The sequence below is a fragment of the Sciurus vulgaris genome, assembly GCF_902686455.1.
Source record: "Sciurus vulgaris genome assembly, chromosome: 10".
In the NCBI taxonomy this organism is placed as follows: Eukaryota; Metazoa; Chordata; class Mammalia; order Rodentia; family Sciuridae; genus Sciurus; species Sciurus vulgaris.
In genome coordinates this window covers 64,210,827-64,230,034 of record NC_136470.1, presented here as the reverse complement: position 1 = coordinate 64,230,034, position 19,208 = coordinate 64,210,827, and the positions used below count along the sequence as shown (strand labels likewise).

At 33.8% G+C, this 19,208-nt stretch overlaps 1 protein-coding gene across 1 annotated transcript in view; it reads right to left on the bottom strand.

Annotated features, from left to right (window-relative positions):
- Nucleotides 1–467: 467 nt before the first annotated feature.
- The window catches only part of GRAMD1C (GRAM domain containing 1C), a 106,577-nt gene continuing 87,836 nt past the window's right edge, over nucleotides 468–19,208 (bottom strand). Inside the window, 11 exon segments of the mRNA XM_079155419.1 lie at nucleotides 468–1,863; nucleotides 6,591–6,696; nucleotides 6,947–7,057; nucleotides 8,753–8,804; nucleotides 9,853–10,029; nucleotides 11,376–11,445; nucleotides 11,447–11,480; nucleotides 12,254–12,396; nucleotides 13,800–13,807; nucleotides 13,810–13,917; nucleotides 18,778–18,915. Coding sequence (XP_079011545.1) covers nucleotides 1,783–1,863; nucleotides 6,591–6,696; nucleotides 6,947–7,057; nucleotides 8,753–8,804; nucleotides 9,853–10,029; nucleotides 11,376–11,445; nucleotides 11,447–11,480; nucleotides 12,254–12,396; nucleotides 13,800–13,807; nucleotides 13,810–13,917; nucleotides 18,778–18,915 — 1,028 coding nt within the window. The 3' untranslated portion in view covers nucleotides 468–1,782.

Sequence of the window (19,208 nt, the reverse complement as noted above, 5' to 3'; positions counted from 1 at the left end):
GTCGGCGGGGCAGCCTCCCGAGCCTTCGGGGTGCGGACGAGGTGCGGAGACGGAAATACCGGGAATCGGGAGGATTTGCGAACTACGTGAGACCGTGGGTCCTGCAGCCTTTCAGACGCCGGCAACAGGCGTTGGGGGCTGTCAGCGCAAATGTTACCGAGGTACCTCCCCCATATTGCGGGACCTTCCCTTAAAGGCCCATCGCTACTCCCGGATCTGTTGATTTATCCAACTTGTTCATTCTCATGATTTGTGGCCAGCACTGCATTCGACCAGCAGGCCTCTCCAGTACTTCTGTTCCAGTAGTCTGCGTATTTGAAATGAAATTACCCCTGAGATAAGAGTCCTCTGGGGGTTTTTTGCACCGAATTTTTAAGTGTTGGCCCATGTGTACGTTTCACTACCTCGGGCATTCTGGATGTTTTGCTTTTGTTTTTAAGCAGAAAATGAAGAAAATTTACAACTCGGACATTTTGTGTTTTATTTATATTAAGTTTACATAGCAGGTTCAGATTTTATGAATTGAATTCTGCCTGCATAGTCAATTTATAAAGCAACTTTGTTAATCTTCTTTGAGGTATGTTATTCAAATTTTAAAGAAACCACAAAAATGTTTGTCAAATGACTTCCCAAACTTTTCCTACTTCTTGGAAAAATGTCTGCTTTCAAGTAAATTCACAAAGTCCTTATTTTCATGAATCACTTGTCCTGAGATATAAATGCCTAAAAACTTTTTATGGAAGAGTCCAAAATTGTATCTCACAGCTTCAGTGAAATTGTATTGGGACATAAATGCCCCAGAAGTATTTACTAAAGGGCTAAAATTTGTGTCTGGTTTATAACTTACCAACTAAAGCAAGCCACACACACACACACGCCATAAGTGGCTACTGAATGATAATTCATAAATTATTTTCAACCAGACAGGTCACTTCCACTATGAAAGACTGCTAAGCTGAATCCAAGCTTAGTTCAAGTATGCATTTGATCTGTCACTAAATGCCCAGATTTTAATGTCATCTGGTTTTTAAAACCCAGAGGATGGCTCTTTATATTGAGCATTGGTATCCTATATATTTCCTTTTCCTAAATTGACTCTTACGCCATTTGATGCATAAAGAGGCAAGACAATCTCACCTCTGCTACCTTAAAAAAAAAAAAAAAAAAAAAAACTCAAAGATACAATATGGCTGAAGAACCTTTCAAAAATAACCATCTGTCATGCAGAATGAAAAGGTTTGACCACTGAATTTGCATGCCAAATAAATGGAGACATTGTAATATTTCACACAAACCTAGAAATGTCCTGTATGCCTGAAAACTGATCCTTTGATATTAGTAATGATTTAGAGTTTTCTTATATTTTCTTTTTTAGTCTTTTAAGCTTAACTGTGAAAGCAGTCTACTGGACACGTACTGATTCTGTGCTAACAGATAAATTTAAAGCATCATACTTCAACCTCAATGTACAAAGGGCTGTACCATTCAATTGAGTGTCTGGTTTTCTTTTTTTACCACAGAATTTCAATTCCAGAATATATTTCACAGTTCACTGAAAAAGTTCACAGCTTAAAAATATCTTTTAGGAAATGAAAGGATAGATTCATAAGGCCATCAGAGAATAATTATCAACATGTTATTAAAAAGAATTTCATATTAGGAATCCAAATAATATGAAAAGTGAAAATGTTCATATGACAATGAAAATTCTTCATCCTTTGACTTTTCTTCCCAATATTTTCTATTGTTCCGAGTAGCTCTACGGTTTCAATCCATAGATAACTAGCTTTTGACAGCCATGCCAGTTTTGTTCTTATTTAGCAGATCGAAGGTTTTCTGAAGCATAATGAGTGAGCTCTTTAGCTGCAAATAAAATTAATTTTCAAAATCAGATTGTTAAAATTTTTCTGATTATTTTATGCCAAAATTTTACAATTAAATTCAATATAGTTTTGTTCATACAAATAAAACAATATGAAACAATTCTTTAGGCTATGTACTGTTAATATTGTTGCTACACAGTTCTCCTCATCTGGAGTACTGCATTTTTACCTACTACTGTGTATTCTACTTACCAATATGTTCGTTAATCAAATTATCCCATGTGAAGGGGTGGTTTTCTTAAATGGTTTCTGAAATTGCACTGATCTCTTCACTATTCCCTACAATTCAAGTTCCACTGATGGGTTGTTTCTTACTATTATGTTCATGTACCTGTTCGCATATCTCAAACTTATCCATACACATTGTCTCTATAGTTTTCCCTATGCTGCTTTTAAACTCCCAGAGCATTACCTTTACCACTTAACACTTTGATGCTAAATTTTGTACTTTTTTTTTACTCTTTAACAATACACATGGATGTTTGATTTCTCTAATAAAATTGTAAACAACTTAGAACAAAGAATTATGTTTTATTCTTTCTTGTATTCATTCACTCATTCATTCCACAGATATATACTGTGTTTTTTTAATTAAAAATCATAAATTTACATAGGGCAATGTTGTTTGATTCATTCTGTTATTTTTTCCCTTCCCCCCTCCCCTCCCACCCTCTTTTCCCTCTACACATTCCTTTCTTCCTCCATTCTTACCACCCTCCTTATCCCTAACCCTAAACCTAACCCTAACAGATATATACTGTTTACTGACCACTGTTCTAAGACAGTATAAAATGGCTCCCCACCTTCATGGAGTTTACAGACTAGTGAGGGATTAACTAAAATGGAGAGTCACATATATAAACTTATTTTATTTATTTATTTTTGTGGTGCTAGGGATTGAACCCAGGGTCTTATGCATGCTCGGTAAGCACTGTTATCACTAAGTTACATCCTCAGCCCTACTTTATTACATTTTTAACATGAGTAATTGGAGGAAAATAGTATTTTCTGAAATGAGGTTCACTAGAAGGGAAGTGAGTTTGGGCCTAATCCATTTGGGATGCCCAGTAAGTCATGGGTAAAGATGCCAAGTAAACAAGTGACTATGAATCCAAAACCCAGGAAAGGGAGTCAGGGTAAGAAATATAGGTTTGGGAGGTGCTGCAGCTTGAATATATTTCTCCTCCAAAATTCATGTTAAAATTTAATCCCTAGTGCAATAGTATCAAGACATGTTGTCTTTAGGGGGTGATTAGGTCATGAAGACTCTGCCCTCATAAATGGATTAGTGCTCCTATAAAAGGGCTGATGGGGAACTAGCTAGGTCCCTTTTGAGCCCTTTGGTTCCTTCTGCAATGTGAGCACACCTAGATGGCGCCATTTACGAGCAATGGGCCCTCATAAGACAATGAACCTTCCTATTCCTTTATACTGGACTTCCCAGCTTCCAGAACTGTGAGAAATTTCTGTTATTTATAAACTACCCAGTCTCAGGTATTTTATCATAGCAACACAAACAGACAAAGGAAAGAGTCAGAAGCTAGTGTGATTATTTAAAGTTAGGGGAGTAAATGAGAACACCTAAAGAGAAAGGAGAAGGAAAAAGAATGGGCAAGGAAGAGTGAGTATGAGACCATTAAAATGTAGCTTTACAATATTCTAAGTGAAAGAAAAATCAGAAAATACCATGTTAAAAAAAAAAAAAAGAATACTATGGATTGTATAAGCCATTTATATGAAATGTCCCAAATAGGCAAACCCATAGTAATGAAAATAGATTGGTGGGGGCCAGGGGCATGACTGCTAATGTGTAAGGATTTCTTTTGGGGTGATGAAAATGCTTAGGAATTAGATGGTGGTAATGGTTATGCAGACTTGTGAATATACTAAACATTCTTTAAAAGGGTGAATTTTATAGTATTTGAATTATGTCACATTAAAGCTATTTTTTATGGTTTTAAAGAAGGTAAGATTAGCTACATTTCAACAAAGGGGAGGTCAATTCCAATAAATGTTGACATTATATGATGGAGACTGACAAAAGGTATTATTTTTACATCCTAAAGATCACAGAAGACCTTACTCAAATCAGTATCAATGAGGGGAAAAAACGGGGAGAAAATACATGCATTCAACTTTGCACCCTCCTGAATTCCTACTAAAAGTACAGTAAAGGGATTTTCTTCCTCATTTGTTTGTTTGTTTGTTTTTTCTTTTTTAGTAGGGATTAAACACAGGGTACTCTTATCACTGAGCTATATTCCCAACCCTTTTTAAAAATACTGAGATAGGGTCTCTCTAAATGTTCCAGGCTGGTGTCAAACTTGCTATCCTCCTATCTCAACTTCCCCAGGAGTTGGGATTATAGGCAGGCATGTGCCACTCTGGTGCCAAACCTTTACTGAGGCACTACTACGGAATGTGCTCCACTAAAAGGGATGCAGCTCAGTCACAGAGCACTTGCCTAGCCCTGGGTTCAGTCTTCAGCATAAAAAAAGAAAAAGGAGAAAAAAAGCCAAGAAAGGAAAACATGGGACATGAAAACCAGAGGACATAGACAATAGGAATCCTCAGGAGGATAGGTGCACACCAGACACAGGACCACCAGAACTGACTAGAGCTAGTCAGGCTCCATGAGTGGAATACCTGAGTAAACAAAGATTTTGAGAAGAGATCTGTAATAGAATTAGGAGATGAAATGCTTATAAATAACACTGATACACTAATCAACTATCATAAGAATTTTAAGGATAACAAAAAGCACAGAGAAGGTAGTTATGGTTTAAATCTTTGGCTTATCTTGGAATAGCAACTTGGTCAAAACAAAGTAAATAGTATTGTTCTAACCAAAATTATGTTATAACTTCACGGGGAAGATGAAAAGAATCTGAATGTGTGTGTGTGGGAGAGTGGGAGGTAAGAAAGAAAATCAAAGCCTTGTTTTACATAAAAGAAAGTCAAAAGATAATGTCTAGAACTGAAAAAAATCAAGAATTAACAATACATAGTTGTTGATAAATATGGATGTAAGGAAAAGAATAAAAGAGCTACATATTAACTTCAGGAAACAAATGGGGAAAGGGTGCTAAGATTGCCACTTTTCTGAATAAGCCTTGTAGAACAAGTTAATTCTTTATGTGAACAAGTGATTTTCATGAAAATAAAAGTGTAAAAATGAAAGAAAGTTTAACAGCTAAAGTGCCCAACTGTGAAAGAAACTAGATATAAAGGAGTAAGTAGGGTAAATGGGTAAAGCAGGTTTGTTAATATAGAAGATAACAGAGCAGGGTCAAGTGCTGATGGTCAAGATCTAGTTGATAAGGGAGAATGGAAAATGGAGAAGTTAGCTGAGGCTAGTGACACACACCTGTACTCAGCTACTCAGGAGGACCACAAGTTCAAGGCCAGCCTCAACAACTTAGCAAGACCTTGTTTCAATATAAAGGGCTGGAGTTATAGCTTGATAGTAGAGTGTTCCTGGTTTGAATCCTCAGTAGTGCGGAAGGGAGGGAGGGAAGGAAGGAAGGATGGATGGATGGAAAGGAGGAAGGAAGGCAGGTATGGAGAAGCTAGAGGAGTGATGGATGAAGTCACCCACTAACATGCTGTAATTTACTTCCCATAGGTAGAGGAATGTTTCTAACATTAGTAGAGAAAAGTATGGGGGAGTCAGGATAGATTGGTTTATAGACTGGTTATAGACAAAGGAGGGAAAATTTTTCTTTTCTCCATATAGCACAGTCATCAATTGAGAGTGAGGGAAAAATGGGAGGAGTGGACAAGGGGAAAAGTGAACACGATCTGCTCCTTGGTGAGAGTGGGAGGAAAAAGTCACTAAGGAACTGTAGGTACAGCACATCTGAGAACCACCAAGTTGAAGCTGTAACCTTTAATGCCCGCATGAAAGTCCAAGAACTGTAATTGAATATTCTTAAAAAAAAAAAAATATATATATATATATATATCACACATAGAAGAAAAGGATAGAAGGAAATAAAATATCAACAATGTCTGAATGTTAGAACTGTATATTCTCTTCTACTACTCTCTTTTTTAAATGTTTAAACGTAATTGCGTTGTATTCATAATGGAAATATTAATCTTCATTTTTCAAAGGGAATCCTAAATCTGGTTCATAGAACTGATTAGCACATATTATTCATACCATGTTCAAGAGATGTTAATAACAAAATACTGAAATAACCTAAGTATTCACTTTAATGAAGAACTGGTAAAATAATTATGTCATATTTATACAGTTGAACCCTATGCAGGTATTAAAAGAAGAGGATGTGCTTTACATGCTTCATAAGATATATCATTCAAAGATAAAAGAAAAATAATGAAGAGTGTATATAGGAGCTTCCATTTCTATGAAAATTTAAAGCATAAATTTCATCTAGAAAATTAATAAAAAGAATGAAGTAGATGTATACATGATATATTAAAACATTTTCAAAATCTATTACTAATTTTAAAGTAGGATACTCAACAGTGTGTATACTGTGTTCCCAGTTTTGCAAGAATAACACAAATGGCTGCATATATAATATGTATAATGCAGAAACTTTCCTCAAATTATACTGTAAGAAATATTCTCTCATAACCAGAGCAACTGCTTCACACTTGTTTTCCATAAAAGAAAGTCAAAAGATAATGTCTAAAACTGAAAAGGTATTAAGCACTTTGGTATAGAGATCTGCCTACCTGTTCAAGCATCACTATGGAATCTCGGAGCACTCCTTTTAAATGATGAGCCTGATCTTTGTTCTTTTTAATGTTTTCAGTTCTCGAGAAAATATCAGAAGCTAGACTGAAAGAAAAATAACATCCCAAATCAAGAGAATAGCTTCTGATCTTTCATATCCAGAAACTGTCAGTGCCCCATACATTGCAAACAAAACACAAAAGTAAACAAACAAACAAACAAACAAAAAGCCAATTATGACTACAGGGTATTGAGGAGCCAAGAATTTTTAAGACTGGAATTAGACTTTCTACAACTAAGAATTGCTGAAGTAATAGGGTGAAAACAGGAGGCTGGGGATGGGGATGAGACTTACTTTAAAGATTTCTCTTCCCGGAGGTGGAGACGGTAAAAGGACTGAGCAGCATATTCTACCTTTGACAGCTTCAGAAACAGTGTCACATTCAACAAAACTAGCAAAAGCAAACTAAACAGAACAAATGATACCTGGTTAATCCATACTTATACCTCAAGTATTGCTAATACAAAATATATATTTAAAAGCCTCAAAAATGTATATTTCTAAGACTATTTACTCATCATGAAAATAAATCCTATTTTATTGTGTGAAATAATTCCTTTTAAATAATGAGTGAACATAAAAAAAAAAAAAAAGATGGAAGGTAACAATAAAAATCTTGGGTTGGGGTTGTCTCTGACATCTCTCCTCTCTGCTAGGAATCCCAGTCAGTATTGATGTGTGCCCACAAACTTAAAAATCTACCAGGTAAGCTTTCAGGATCTATTTTTGGGTACTTTGGGCTTAAGCAATTATATACCCATAATGATGCATTTCAAAAAGGAAATGAAGATCAATATGCAGCTGATCTTAGGTGAATCATGAAGTATCTCTCATTCCCAGCAGAACCAATCTTAGGTGGATCATGAAGTATCTCTCATTCCCAGCAGAACCAAAGGAAGTATCCAATTCTTAATATACATCAATGATGTCAAATATAAAATAATGGTCTTTATAGTAGTCTTTCAAGTGAATGAATATATATTACACATATATGCAAATATATAGGTGGCATAATATCTATTTTTTTTTCTGTTAGAGCAATGACTTGACATTAAAAATATATAATGGAGGTTTGTGGTGTAGTTCAGGGGTAGATCTCCAGCACCACAAAAATAAAAAATAATTCACCTTTACCTTTTTCAAGAAAAGGAGTTAAGAAAAAAATTTAAAGGTAGCAAGAAAATAAAATCTATGAAATTATAATGGCATTGAAATTATATATATTTTAATATTTAACTATTAATTTTCTGCAAAGTAATGCAAAAGAACACTGATATTTGCCATTCATTGTCAGAAAATCAATTTAAGCAAAATATGAAAACCTTTTATAAAACTCAAAGGAATAACAAATATTTACTGTTTTGAAATCTAAAATGAGAAAAAGTTAATATAAAAGCTTCATTCCAAAAACTTATCACCCAGAGTGTATCACTGAGTCAGAACCAATTCAGTTAATTTAAAGGATTATCTCATGATTCATATAGAGCCATGTAGGTATTAATTCTTTCGAAATATAAATATGGCTAAGTAGATTCCTAGAGTGTACCCTGAGATTCAGACCCGAATATTTCTCACCATGTGATGCCCAGATTACTTGCATCAGAATAACCTGGGGTATGTGCTTTAAAATACTGATTCCTGATCCCTAGTAAAGATCTACCCAATCAATCTCTGGGACTGGAGCCAAGAAATCCACACTTTAGCAAACTCCCCAAGTGATTTGTATGCACAATACAGGGTAAGAACTACTGACTAATCAAATAGAGTAAAATAATATTATTGGGACTTTAACAAGTATACATAAGTATTCCTTTTAAATTCATAGAACTTTCCATAAAAACCTATGATAGTAGAAATGGATCAGATTGGATAAAAAAATTTTTTAAATGTGAAATGCATACCTGTATTCCTTCAAATTTAACTATTCTGAAAACCATACATCAAAATCTATCAGACTGCAACCTATAAAATTGCTGATTTTGTTGGTTGAATAGTAGTAATTTCAACCCGATAATATACAAATGCATTCAAATTCTTTGGGAAACTAGTTATAAGTAAATGAAGACACAAATAAAATAAGTATTGACAACAAATACTTACAAAATACTCATCACCACAATAAGAGCAGTGTTACAACTGTCCATTTTCTTTCCTGAGGATCACAAGACAAGGCTGCATTAGAGTGAGAATTGTGATAACAACTGATAAAAATTTAATGTTCATTTGAAAACTGAAAAAAATTTAAAAATTATTTATAAGATGAAGTGATTTAGGGTAATTTCCCTGTGCCTCTTTTTTGATTTCTTATATCCTATGTAATGTGAAAAAAGTCTACAAAGAAAAACCTACAGCAATCCTTCAAATTTGAGGTATATTACAAATTAATTTATTCTAAAATTAAGCAATTCATCACAGCATGTGTGATATATAGCTAAGTACTATATAAATAATATGTGAGCTGGATTTATGTACAGAGCTTCCTTTCTTTAAAAAAAATCATTCTATTCACTGTTGCCTACACTTTTAAATTCCAAAATTAAAGATCCATTAATCTTAAATAGTGGATAAACATTCACACTAAGATACAAGCCTAAAGAGGATTTGATAATGTAGCAGAATGAGAAGGCATGACAGTATTATAGTGCTAAGAAGGCAGAAGAAGCAAGATGTCTTCAAAATTGAGAGTGGGGATAATAAAAGTCAAATTCCATCTTTAAACCTTTCTTGGACTGGCCCTGACAATACTTAAGAGCAGTACTCTCAAAGACAGAAATCAAATGAGTGAAGTGGTCCAGAAGCCAGGAGAAGCAACTGTGGCGGAACTAGCCAGCATCTAAGCACATGCCATCTAAAGGGGCAGCAAGGAGGAAGCTCTAATCAACTATAGCTGTGAAGGGTTGTCAGATCTGAGTTTTTATATAAAAATGTCCAATTTTTAGAATCTATAATAGTACAGGGAAAGAACTAGTGACCTAATCAAATAGAGTAAAATAGTATTAGAATACTATTGGCCATATGCCTGCCATTTTACAACTGCTCCTTTATGCTTTCATATTTGTTATCTTGAAGGAAGTCAGAGTGTGATAAACATTATCGAAAAAATAGGGAAGAAAGGCAGACTCCAGACATACAAACAAGGAGGACCTTCTGCTTCCTATAACTGAGCTAAAATTCTTCATCTGTTCACCAGTGACAGCTACCTGTAATATTCCCTTTGGTCTCTAAGCCCATATCTCCAGAAGAATGCTGAGAAGAAAGCTTAGTAATTGTTTCTGCTGTTCGGTTGAATGTTCGCCTTCTCCTTCGTAGGCCGCTAAGTTTTCCAGGGTCTTCAATGGACTGATTTAACACAGATTCTTCCATTAACAAATCCGATTCTAAGAAGGAAAAAAAAAATCTTTAAATATGTGGAAAACTTCTCAACTATAAGATGATACAAGGGTTGTTTTTTAAGATTTGATTACTTTTTTTTTTTTTTAGATTCTTATGGCCTTGATTTAGATTTTATTTTTAATGAAAAGCTTCAGAGAGTATGATGACCCCATAATGAGGTTTCATTTTTCTAGGAAGAATGCGTATTAATAAATGATGGGATCATCAGTGCCAATTTGCCATGTGCTACATTAAATATTAATGTAATGGTTTCAGTTATGGAAACAATGGGCCACCCACTTACACTGGATCATTAGAAAGATCTCCAAAAGGGGCTAAGGTGCTTGTCAACCTCAAAGGAAGGTAGCATATAATAGTTCTAATTTTCAGTGAGGGTTTGCAAGAAAGGAAGCATAAGTAAAGAAAATCTAAACCTGAATCCTCATTTTGTTGTTTCTTTCAATCTTTTCCTTCACCAGTTTTTTTTTTTAATTAGCTCATTATTCAGCAACCAAAATAATTTTTGAGTTTCATTGTCTCTGCTTGTGATGAGAAGTTTACTAATGAAATAGCCAAAGGGAAGAAGGCCAGGAAAATGATCGACAAAACTAAATGATAAAGCTTTAAATTACCTTGAGATGAATGACCTCCAGCTTTTCCTCAACTAAAATTACGTTCACACATATATATATATATATATATATATATATATATATATTTAAAAATACCCCAAAAGAATAGCTGTAACACTTCCCCCAGTCAGTCCTCAGTACCCAAATCCATACACATATATAACACTATGCTAAGTGGGACTACACAAATCCAGGAAACCTTCCACAAAGAAGGAAGTTGTGGGTTTGAGAACCTTTCCAGATCTTAGAGAGCACAGGGTATATCTGTGACCTGGTCACATAATCCTTCTCCGTATTCAGCTTCCTCAGCTCCTTGGCAGAGGCAGGGGGTGTGACAACTATTCATTGTGTAATCTTGAATAAGTCACTTAACCATACCATATTTCAATTTCCTCTTCACTTAAGTTTCCACTTAAGATGAACATAATCATCTACTTTGCAGGGCTGTATGAGTATGAAATGAGTTAATATTCACAAGTACATAAAACGTATTATATGTCTGACATTTAATAACATTATATAAGTGTTTGATAGAATGTTAAAAGTGGAATGTTTTGAAATCCCATAGGGTTAGAGCAAGTAGGGGATTTTGAACCACTTCAGTGAGTCATTCCCAGCATCATTTACTGTCTTCTGCTATGAATCCAAATGAAAAATCAATTTATCTTATTAATAAGTGCTATCTTTACAGAAATAGATGCATCAAAAATTTTACAAACCAAGCTGTTTAAAATACTGCTCCAATGAACTCCAGGAATTTTTCTCAATTAAGATTTGACTAGGCCCCCATTGGCTGTTTTCTGTATTTCAAATCTGTGGAAACTCTAATAGGGTAAGAAGGAAAGAATATTTATTTAAGGTCATAGTATAGTTATATTAATATCATAATTAAATGTAAGATTATATTCAGTGGAAAGCTAAAAGTCATTAAGATTTTAAAAGAAAATCTGTTTACTAATAATGCCTTTAAAAAACTACTGAGTTGTTAATAATTTCATCAAATTCTCCTTTTAAATACTTGCCATTTTATTTCTTTCCTTTCTCTAGTTCTGAATTTTTCTTACTTATATAGCAATCATGGCTCCAAATAAAAGTAAATTTTCTAAATGCCTTGAATAAAAATTTCTAGTGGTCACATATTTGTTAAAAGTAACCACATTAACTAGGACTAGGCCAGGCATATGATAGCTCATCACACCTCAATGCACCAACATTCCTCACTTCCCACTGCAGCCGTCAGTTACTGCTCACCATCTGCTCCCCCAGAACTACCAGCCCCCTTGCCCTTAAATGGGGTCATGGAATGAGTTCAGGGCAATGGACTGTGAGCTCAATACTATATGTGAGCTCAATTCTGTCGCTTTCTCTTCCTATGACAACTGAAATGGCACTTATGGATTGTGTGGCTCTAGGATGTTAAAGCCTTAATCAACTGGAGTCTTGGGTAAGGATCCCCACCCCTCTTTTGATGTCTGTGGACATGTAATTTAAGCAAAAAAATAAAGCTTTGTTGTGTAAACCTAAGAGTCCAGGGTTAAAATGTTACCAGAGCACAATTAGCCTACTCTACCTAATATACTCATTTACAATAGCTCACCTTAGCCTGCATTTCTGTTTTGAAGATCGGATGATACAGTATCTGTTCAGTGTATAGAAGTAATCATGGTAGGGGACATCATGTGTCAGTACTTCTGAATCTACTAAATAAAATTGTGCTTCTCGACTTTCTTTATACAATGTCTGCCAAAATAAGATTTTTAAAATGTTGGCATGTATATTTTAACAATTTTTAAGTTTCTTGGCAATTTAGAACACATATACTAGAATTCCTTCCCAGAAGTTACAAAAGACATGAGAAATCTATATACCAAGTTAGAAGAGCCTCCATGTTGGCTGTGACATCTGTGAAGTGAGAAAGGACCTGCAGAAATAGATTTAATGTCCCTCTGTCATTTCATTGTACAATTAATTTTTTATTATAGACATGAGAGGAGGAGGAAGGAACCATATAATCTTAAATGTTTGTTAGTTTACAAGGAGTTTAAAATCTTCCCATTGGGGGAGACTTCAAAAATCAAGTGAATAATACAAGAGCCCCACCCCCAAATTCAATCAGTTTAACCAGCCACCCTTCTTCACCCAAATAGCAAAGGAGTCAGGCAACCAAAGAAATATTGCATTTGTTAAACCAGATTTAAAGTGGCTGTCAGATAAACCTTCCTCATTTTAACCATACCTTTTCTACCTATCCTCTAAGGGAGGAAATGAGGTTTTCAAGGTTATTAAAGATTCCCCTATACAAAAATACAAACTTTCTTAAATGTTTCATAATATTTAAAAATTTTAAAAGGTAAGGAATTATATCTCTTTTTGATGAACAAAACTGCAAGAGCACAGATTCTAATATGTATTTGCAGAACAGGTACATTACACTTAAACACAAGCTGCCAACGCCCACTTCAAGATAGTGCCACATTGCTTATGAAGGAGGCACATTAAATAGCTTATATTTAGTTTGAAAATCCAGTTTCTTATCCATGTGTCACAGCAGCCATCTAGTTATTTGTACTAACTTCTGACATGATTCTGTAAGTTTAATTGTAGAAGTATTCTTTTTAAAAACATTTATTATGAAAAATTGTACATAAATACATTAGTGGAAATGAAGTATAATGAGTCCTCATGAGCTCATCAACCAACTTTAATAATATTAACTACTGCCCAGTATTGCTTCATCTGTACCCCACCCCCACATTCCCTCCTTCCACCACCACTATCTAGTTTCAAAGAAATCCTAGGCATTAATGTAATTCATTCCATAAATATCTCAGTTTGTGTCTTTACACATATTCAGTATATTTCTTTTAAAAATAGTGTGTTCTTAAAAACAAAGCTATAATGCCATTATTATACATAACAAATTAATTCCTTTTTAACAGGTGGTTTATTTAATTAGAATTAGAGTAACATGGTTTATATGCCTGGTAAGTTTCCTTTAACCTAGAACAATTCGGTCTTCCCTTTTTTTTTTTTTTTTTTGCCATTTTTCTGTTGAAACTGCCTTGTAAATTGGTGACTATGGCAGATAAGTTCTCTCTCCATCACACATGATTCTTTCAGAATAACCGACAGAATAGGCATACCTGCTTTCAGTGGCAGCAGTGCACTTTCCAGTAAGTGGATTATTAAGAACTATAGTGTAAGTCATCGTTCTCAGCTGATCACCTCCAGATTCTACAGTCCAAGGAGTAGACACCACGTCTAGTCACAGGAAACATAAAACAGGTTAGTTCTAGAAATTTGAAGTACATGACTTTAAATAGAATCAAAAGTATCATTTTAGCATTTTTTTTAATGTTTTATTTTGCATTTTTTTTCCTGCAGTGTTGGGGACCAAACTTAGGGCCTCACACATGTTAAATAAGTAACTACTACTGAGCTATAACCCCCAGCCCTAAATTTTATTTTTGGGTCAATCCTAAGCCCCTTATAACTATGTATGTTCAACACTGAAGAAAAGAGATTAGCTAGGCATGGTGGAGCACAGATATCATCTCAGCCACTCAGGAGGTTAGGCTGGAAGTTCTCAAGTTCAAAGACCAGCTCGGTCAATTTAGTAGCACCCTGTCTCAAAATAAAAAGGACCAGGGACGGTGTTCAGTGGTAGAATAACCTGTATTTAACCCCCATACCAGAAAAAAAAAAGGAAGGAAGGAAGGAGAGAGAGAGTAAACATTAGATAGTCTTATATGTACATACACATATCTCTGATCTACTTATTCCTAAACTCTTTCCTTTTAATATAGTTTTTCTATTTTTAGAAGATAAAATTAAAAGTTGGTTTAGCTGTAAGCTTGTCTTTAAAGTTCCTATGGACAAAAGTAATGGCAACAACCTTATCAAGCAGCAACAAAACAACACTTCAACATAACATCATTGAGGACAAAACTTTGAAAGACATTTGTTATTATGCAACAATATGACCTTGATAACCACTTGCAGAGAAATCATGTCAATATTATGAGAACTCATGAATGTTAGCAGCTTGTCTATAAAATCTTCAATCAAGATAAGGTATAGAATGTAAATTATTATATTCTGTATAAACTTGTCTATATTAACAAGGCTATAGGATCATCTCTCTATATTTTTAAAGATCTTGGTCAGTGTTCTGTTTTAATTTTCTGAGGAACAGCACAGTAAGTGAAAATACACTTTGAAGAGAAACAGTTCTAGAACACAGGCCCAATACAATGAAGGTTAAAATTAGTTAAGTATGATAAAAACATGGACTCTTTTAAAGACCTGACTAAAAACCTGATAGCACTAGGACAAATGGACTTGGGCAATTACCAGTATTTGGCTGCTATTCAGCATTCTAAAGTTTAGGAGCCTTTATCTAACCTATTATCCATCATCAAAGAAATGAAAAAAGTTTTGCAATATAACCGATTTTACTTAACTTCTTTTATACAGTTAGGCCTAAGGATTTAATGACAGACCTTGAAGTTGCTTTTTGAGTATCTGTCAAAATCTTATAACTAAATTAAAAAGGCAATATAATGAACCATGGAATCTATTATCCAGAATTTATTGTAAAAATGATTTATTTGGGTGTACATACAACTAATTCTATAATTTTTTTTCAAAAGATTACTTTCGTCATGTCAGTCTGTTTCAGGAAAATGATAAAAATAATCAATTGCATATCAGAATGAGAATTGAAGGATATCATTGAATTCTGTCATTTAAACTGCACACTGTTCAATAAAACGATAAACAAATATAAAAGAGCCAGGTGCTATGGCATATGCCTATAATCCCGGCGGCTCAGGAGGTTGATGCAGGAGGCTCTCTAGCTCAAAGCCAGCCTCAGCAACAGTAAGGTGCTAGGCAACTCAGTGAGACCCCGTCTCTAAGTAAAATACAAAAAGGGCTAGAGATGTGTGGCTCAGTGGTTCAATCCCCAATACCACCCCAAAAAAGGATAAAAGAAAAGTTTCTACTTTCCCATGTATGTTACATTTGCATTTTTACCAATGTTACCAACAAGGTATACTGAATACCATTTGCCAGACATCACATAATTAACATCATATTGGAATAATAAGTTCTCCAATATCTAAATAAAATTCATGATAATATAAAAAAATTCTGGAATGAAATTGTAAGAAAAATAGCAACAGTGCACAAAAGGACACGAGTCATTTGATACAATGAGTTGAAAAAAGCAGGAAATTATAAAAATTTTTAATTTAAATTTTAATTTAAATATTTAAATTGGTGAAACTTAACACCTATTAGCATGGTTATTATTTTAAAAAATAGAAAATAACAAGTGTTGGTGAGGATGTGGAGAAACCAGAACCTCTGTCCACTGCTGGTGGGAATGGAAAATGGTGCAATCATTATGGAAAACAGTGTGGTTCTTTCTCAAAAAATTACACAGAGTTATCCTATGATGCAGCAATTACATTTGTAGGTGTATACCCAAAAGAACCAAAGGCAGGGATTTAAATAGGTATTCGTGCATCAGTGTTCACAGCAGCATTCTGCATAGTAGCCAAAAGGTATAAATGACCCAAATGTCTACCAAATGGATGAATAAACAGAATGTACTACTGCATATGTGTACAATGGAATATTATTCTGCCTTAAAAAGTTATAGAATTCTGACACATGCTACAACATGTATGGATAAACCTTGAAGACATGCCAAGTGTAATAAGTGCAACATTAAAGGACAAATATTGTATGATTCCACTTATACAAGGTACCTAGAGTAGTTAAATTCATAGAGACAGAAAATATAATGGAGGTCACCAGTAGCTGAGGGAAGGGGAAAATGGGAAGTTGTTATTTAATAGGTTCAGAGCTTGTATGGGATGATGAGATTCTGAAAATGGAGGGTAATAATGATTCTGCAACAATATGAATGTACTAAATGCCTGTGAACTGTATACCTATAAATGGGTTTTATGTATTTATCATAATTTTAAAAATGATAAATTGAGGTAGAGGGTATATGGATGTCACACATGCAACTTCTTTTACATTTTCAAAATGAAAATTTGGGGTAAAATATTTAAAGCTGAGTTTTTAATTACAAGTAGTGTCATACAACTATAAATGAGGAGTAAATAGAACATCCACTTAAAAACTCCCTGATTTTTAAAAATATACCCAGTAGTGGCCATTTTAATGCTAGAATTAGAATTACTCCACAAATAGTTGATTATAAAAAAAGTATTAATTTTTACATTTTTAAAAGAAGCCTTCGAAACTCTTTAAGAAATACAACTTGATTACCAGGTAAAAGTTTCCAAGGACAGCAGTATGGTTTGCAGTCATGAGCAGATTCTAGGTCTACCCTCTATTGTGCCTGTAACTGCTCAGATTGTGATTATGCAGAAAGCTTTGTTTCCTAAAGCCATTTATAACACCAGATAGCAGATACAGTCATCCATATTGAAGCCAGGTATATCAGACAACAAATGTAATCAAGTTTCAAAAACTAAACTTCATTTAGTGTCAAGCATGGAATAACATGCTAGTCCCTTCTGGGCCTTTTCAGCCTTAAAAAAATGACACTGCAATATCAGTAGGCATCACTTAGAAAATTAAGAGAAAGCATAAATCAAAGTCTTCTACTTCTCCAAGTAGAAATGAATAACAATAAAATATAAAATAAATTCTGAAGATAAGCTAAATATAAGGTATTGAGTGGAGAGGAAGATTTATATCTCTCTAATAAAACTGGAAGAACAGAAAAAAGTGATTTTTTAAAACCATGAAACTTAATATAATCACAAGACTCAACATCTATTCATTAGAAATCGCTTTGCTATTCTACTGTGAATAAGAAAAAGTTGATTTTTTGTATGTAGAAACCATACCAAGATCATCTATGAGTATATAATTATGTTTACATGAACATTTCAAATAAAGGTATAATATCTAATGGTAAATAAAATCCATAAATTACAAATTTTATTTAAATTGATTATAGAATAAGTTTTTCATGGATGATGTCAAATTGCTTACCTTATGTGAATCTCTGCTGCTGCTGTGTTCTAATTTATATAGCAAACTAAACCACTTGCTCCCAAATTTAGTAAAGTATCTGGAAATGTTTAGGTTAAATTCATTTTTTAAACTATAAGATATTTGAGGTATTTACCATGTCACATGATTATTGAAATCCTTCCAATTTCCTAAAAAACTTTGAATTTTTTTCACTAAAATATACTACAAACTATAATCTCAAGTATATAAGTCCATGATTTTTCACAAAGGAAAAATACATGTGTCCCACTCAGACTAAGATATAAAAGTTTTACCCATATCCCAAAAGCTCCTTCCCAATCTTTATCCACTGACTCCACAACTGAAACCACTATGCTGACTTTATGTATATTTTGCCTGTTTTTAAATTTTATATAAAGAAATTATATAGCATATGTTCTTTTGTACCTGACTTCTTTGCTTAACATTGTTTCTGAGATTTCTTTATACTATTATAAGTAGCAGTAGTTTGCCATTATTTTCATTAGTATATACTATTATTCTGTAGAAGTCTCCAGAATTTATCTGTTTTATTACAGATGGATATTTGGAATGTTGTGAGTTTGGGGTCATTATAAATAAAGCTACTGTGAACACTGTAACAGATGTCATTCAGAGAACTCATGTGCCCATTTCTCAGGGGTGCACTCCTAGGAGTGGAACTTCTGAGTCTGAGAAGTCATTGCTTTAATAGACATTACCAAACAAACCACTTGACAAAGTGGTTGTTCTAGTTTATACTTCACCAAAATCCAGTTGTTCCACAGTGGATCCTCTTGAATTGCATTCATCCCAACTGAATAGATATATTAATGAATAAATATAGTTTTAATTTTTAAAGGGTTTGAACTTATTTTAAGTAGCATCTAATTAAACAAACCATTCATGTGTGAATTTAACCCAATGTTTAAAAATCAGTTTATATATCACCAAAATAGAATCAAAGCATATCTAATATTTTCCCCTGACATCATCAATCAGTTTATACAGGCTCAATTTTCTAAGGATAATAAAATCTTCCCAAATTTACTATTAAGTAGGAACACAAGGACTAACCTATTATATTTCTAGAACTGGCAAATCTCTGCATAAAGCATGAACTAGTGAAGAGCAATTCAAACATCCTCTCAGCACTGATATGAAAAACACGATTGATATAAAGTCTTCCTTGAAGATCTTTCTCAGGAAAATTTTCTAGAAAAACAAAAATATACACCAAAGAGAAGAAATTAAGGAAAGGTAGTTTCAAGGGGTGTATGTGTGTGTGTTTTATTTAGGGCACAAAATGGTTTTTAAATGTGATTACAATGATCATCACATTCTAGTACACTATTAAAACTCCAAACTGGAATTACATATGTATGCACTATATACAATTAAACATAAGTATGTATAGTTGACTACAGATAATCAAACATTTCAATTATTAAAACCTAGAAAATGTAGAAATATTTAACTAGAATGATATCAAACTCCCATACATACTA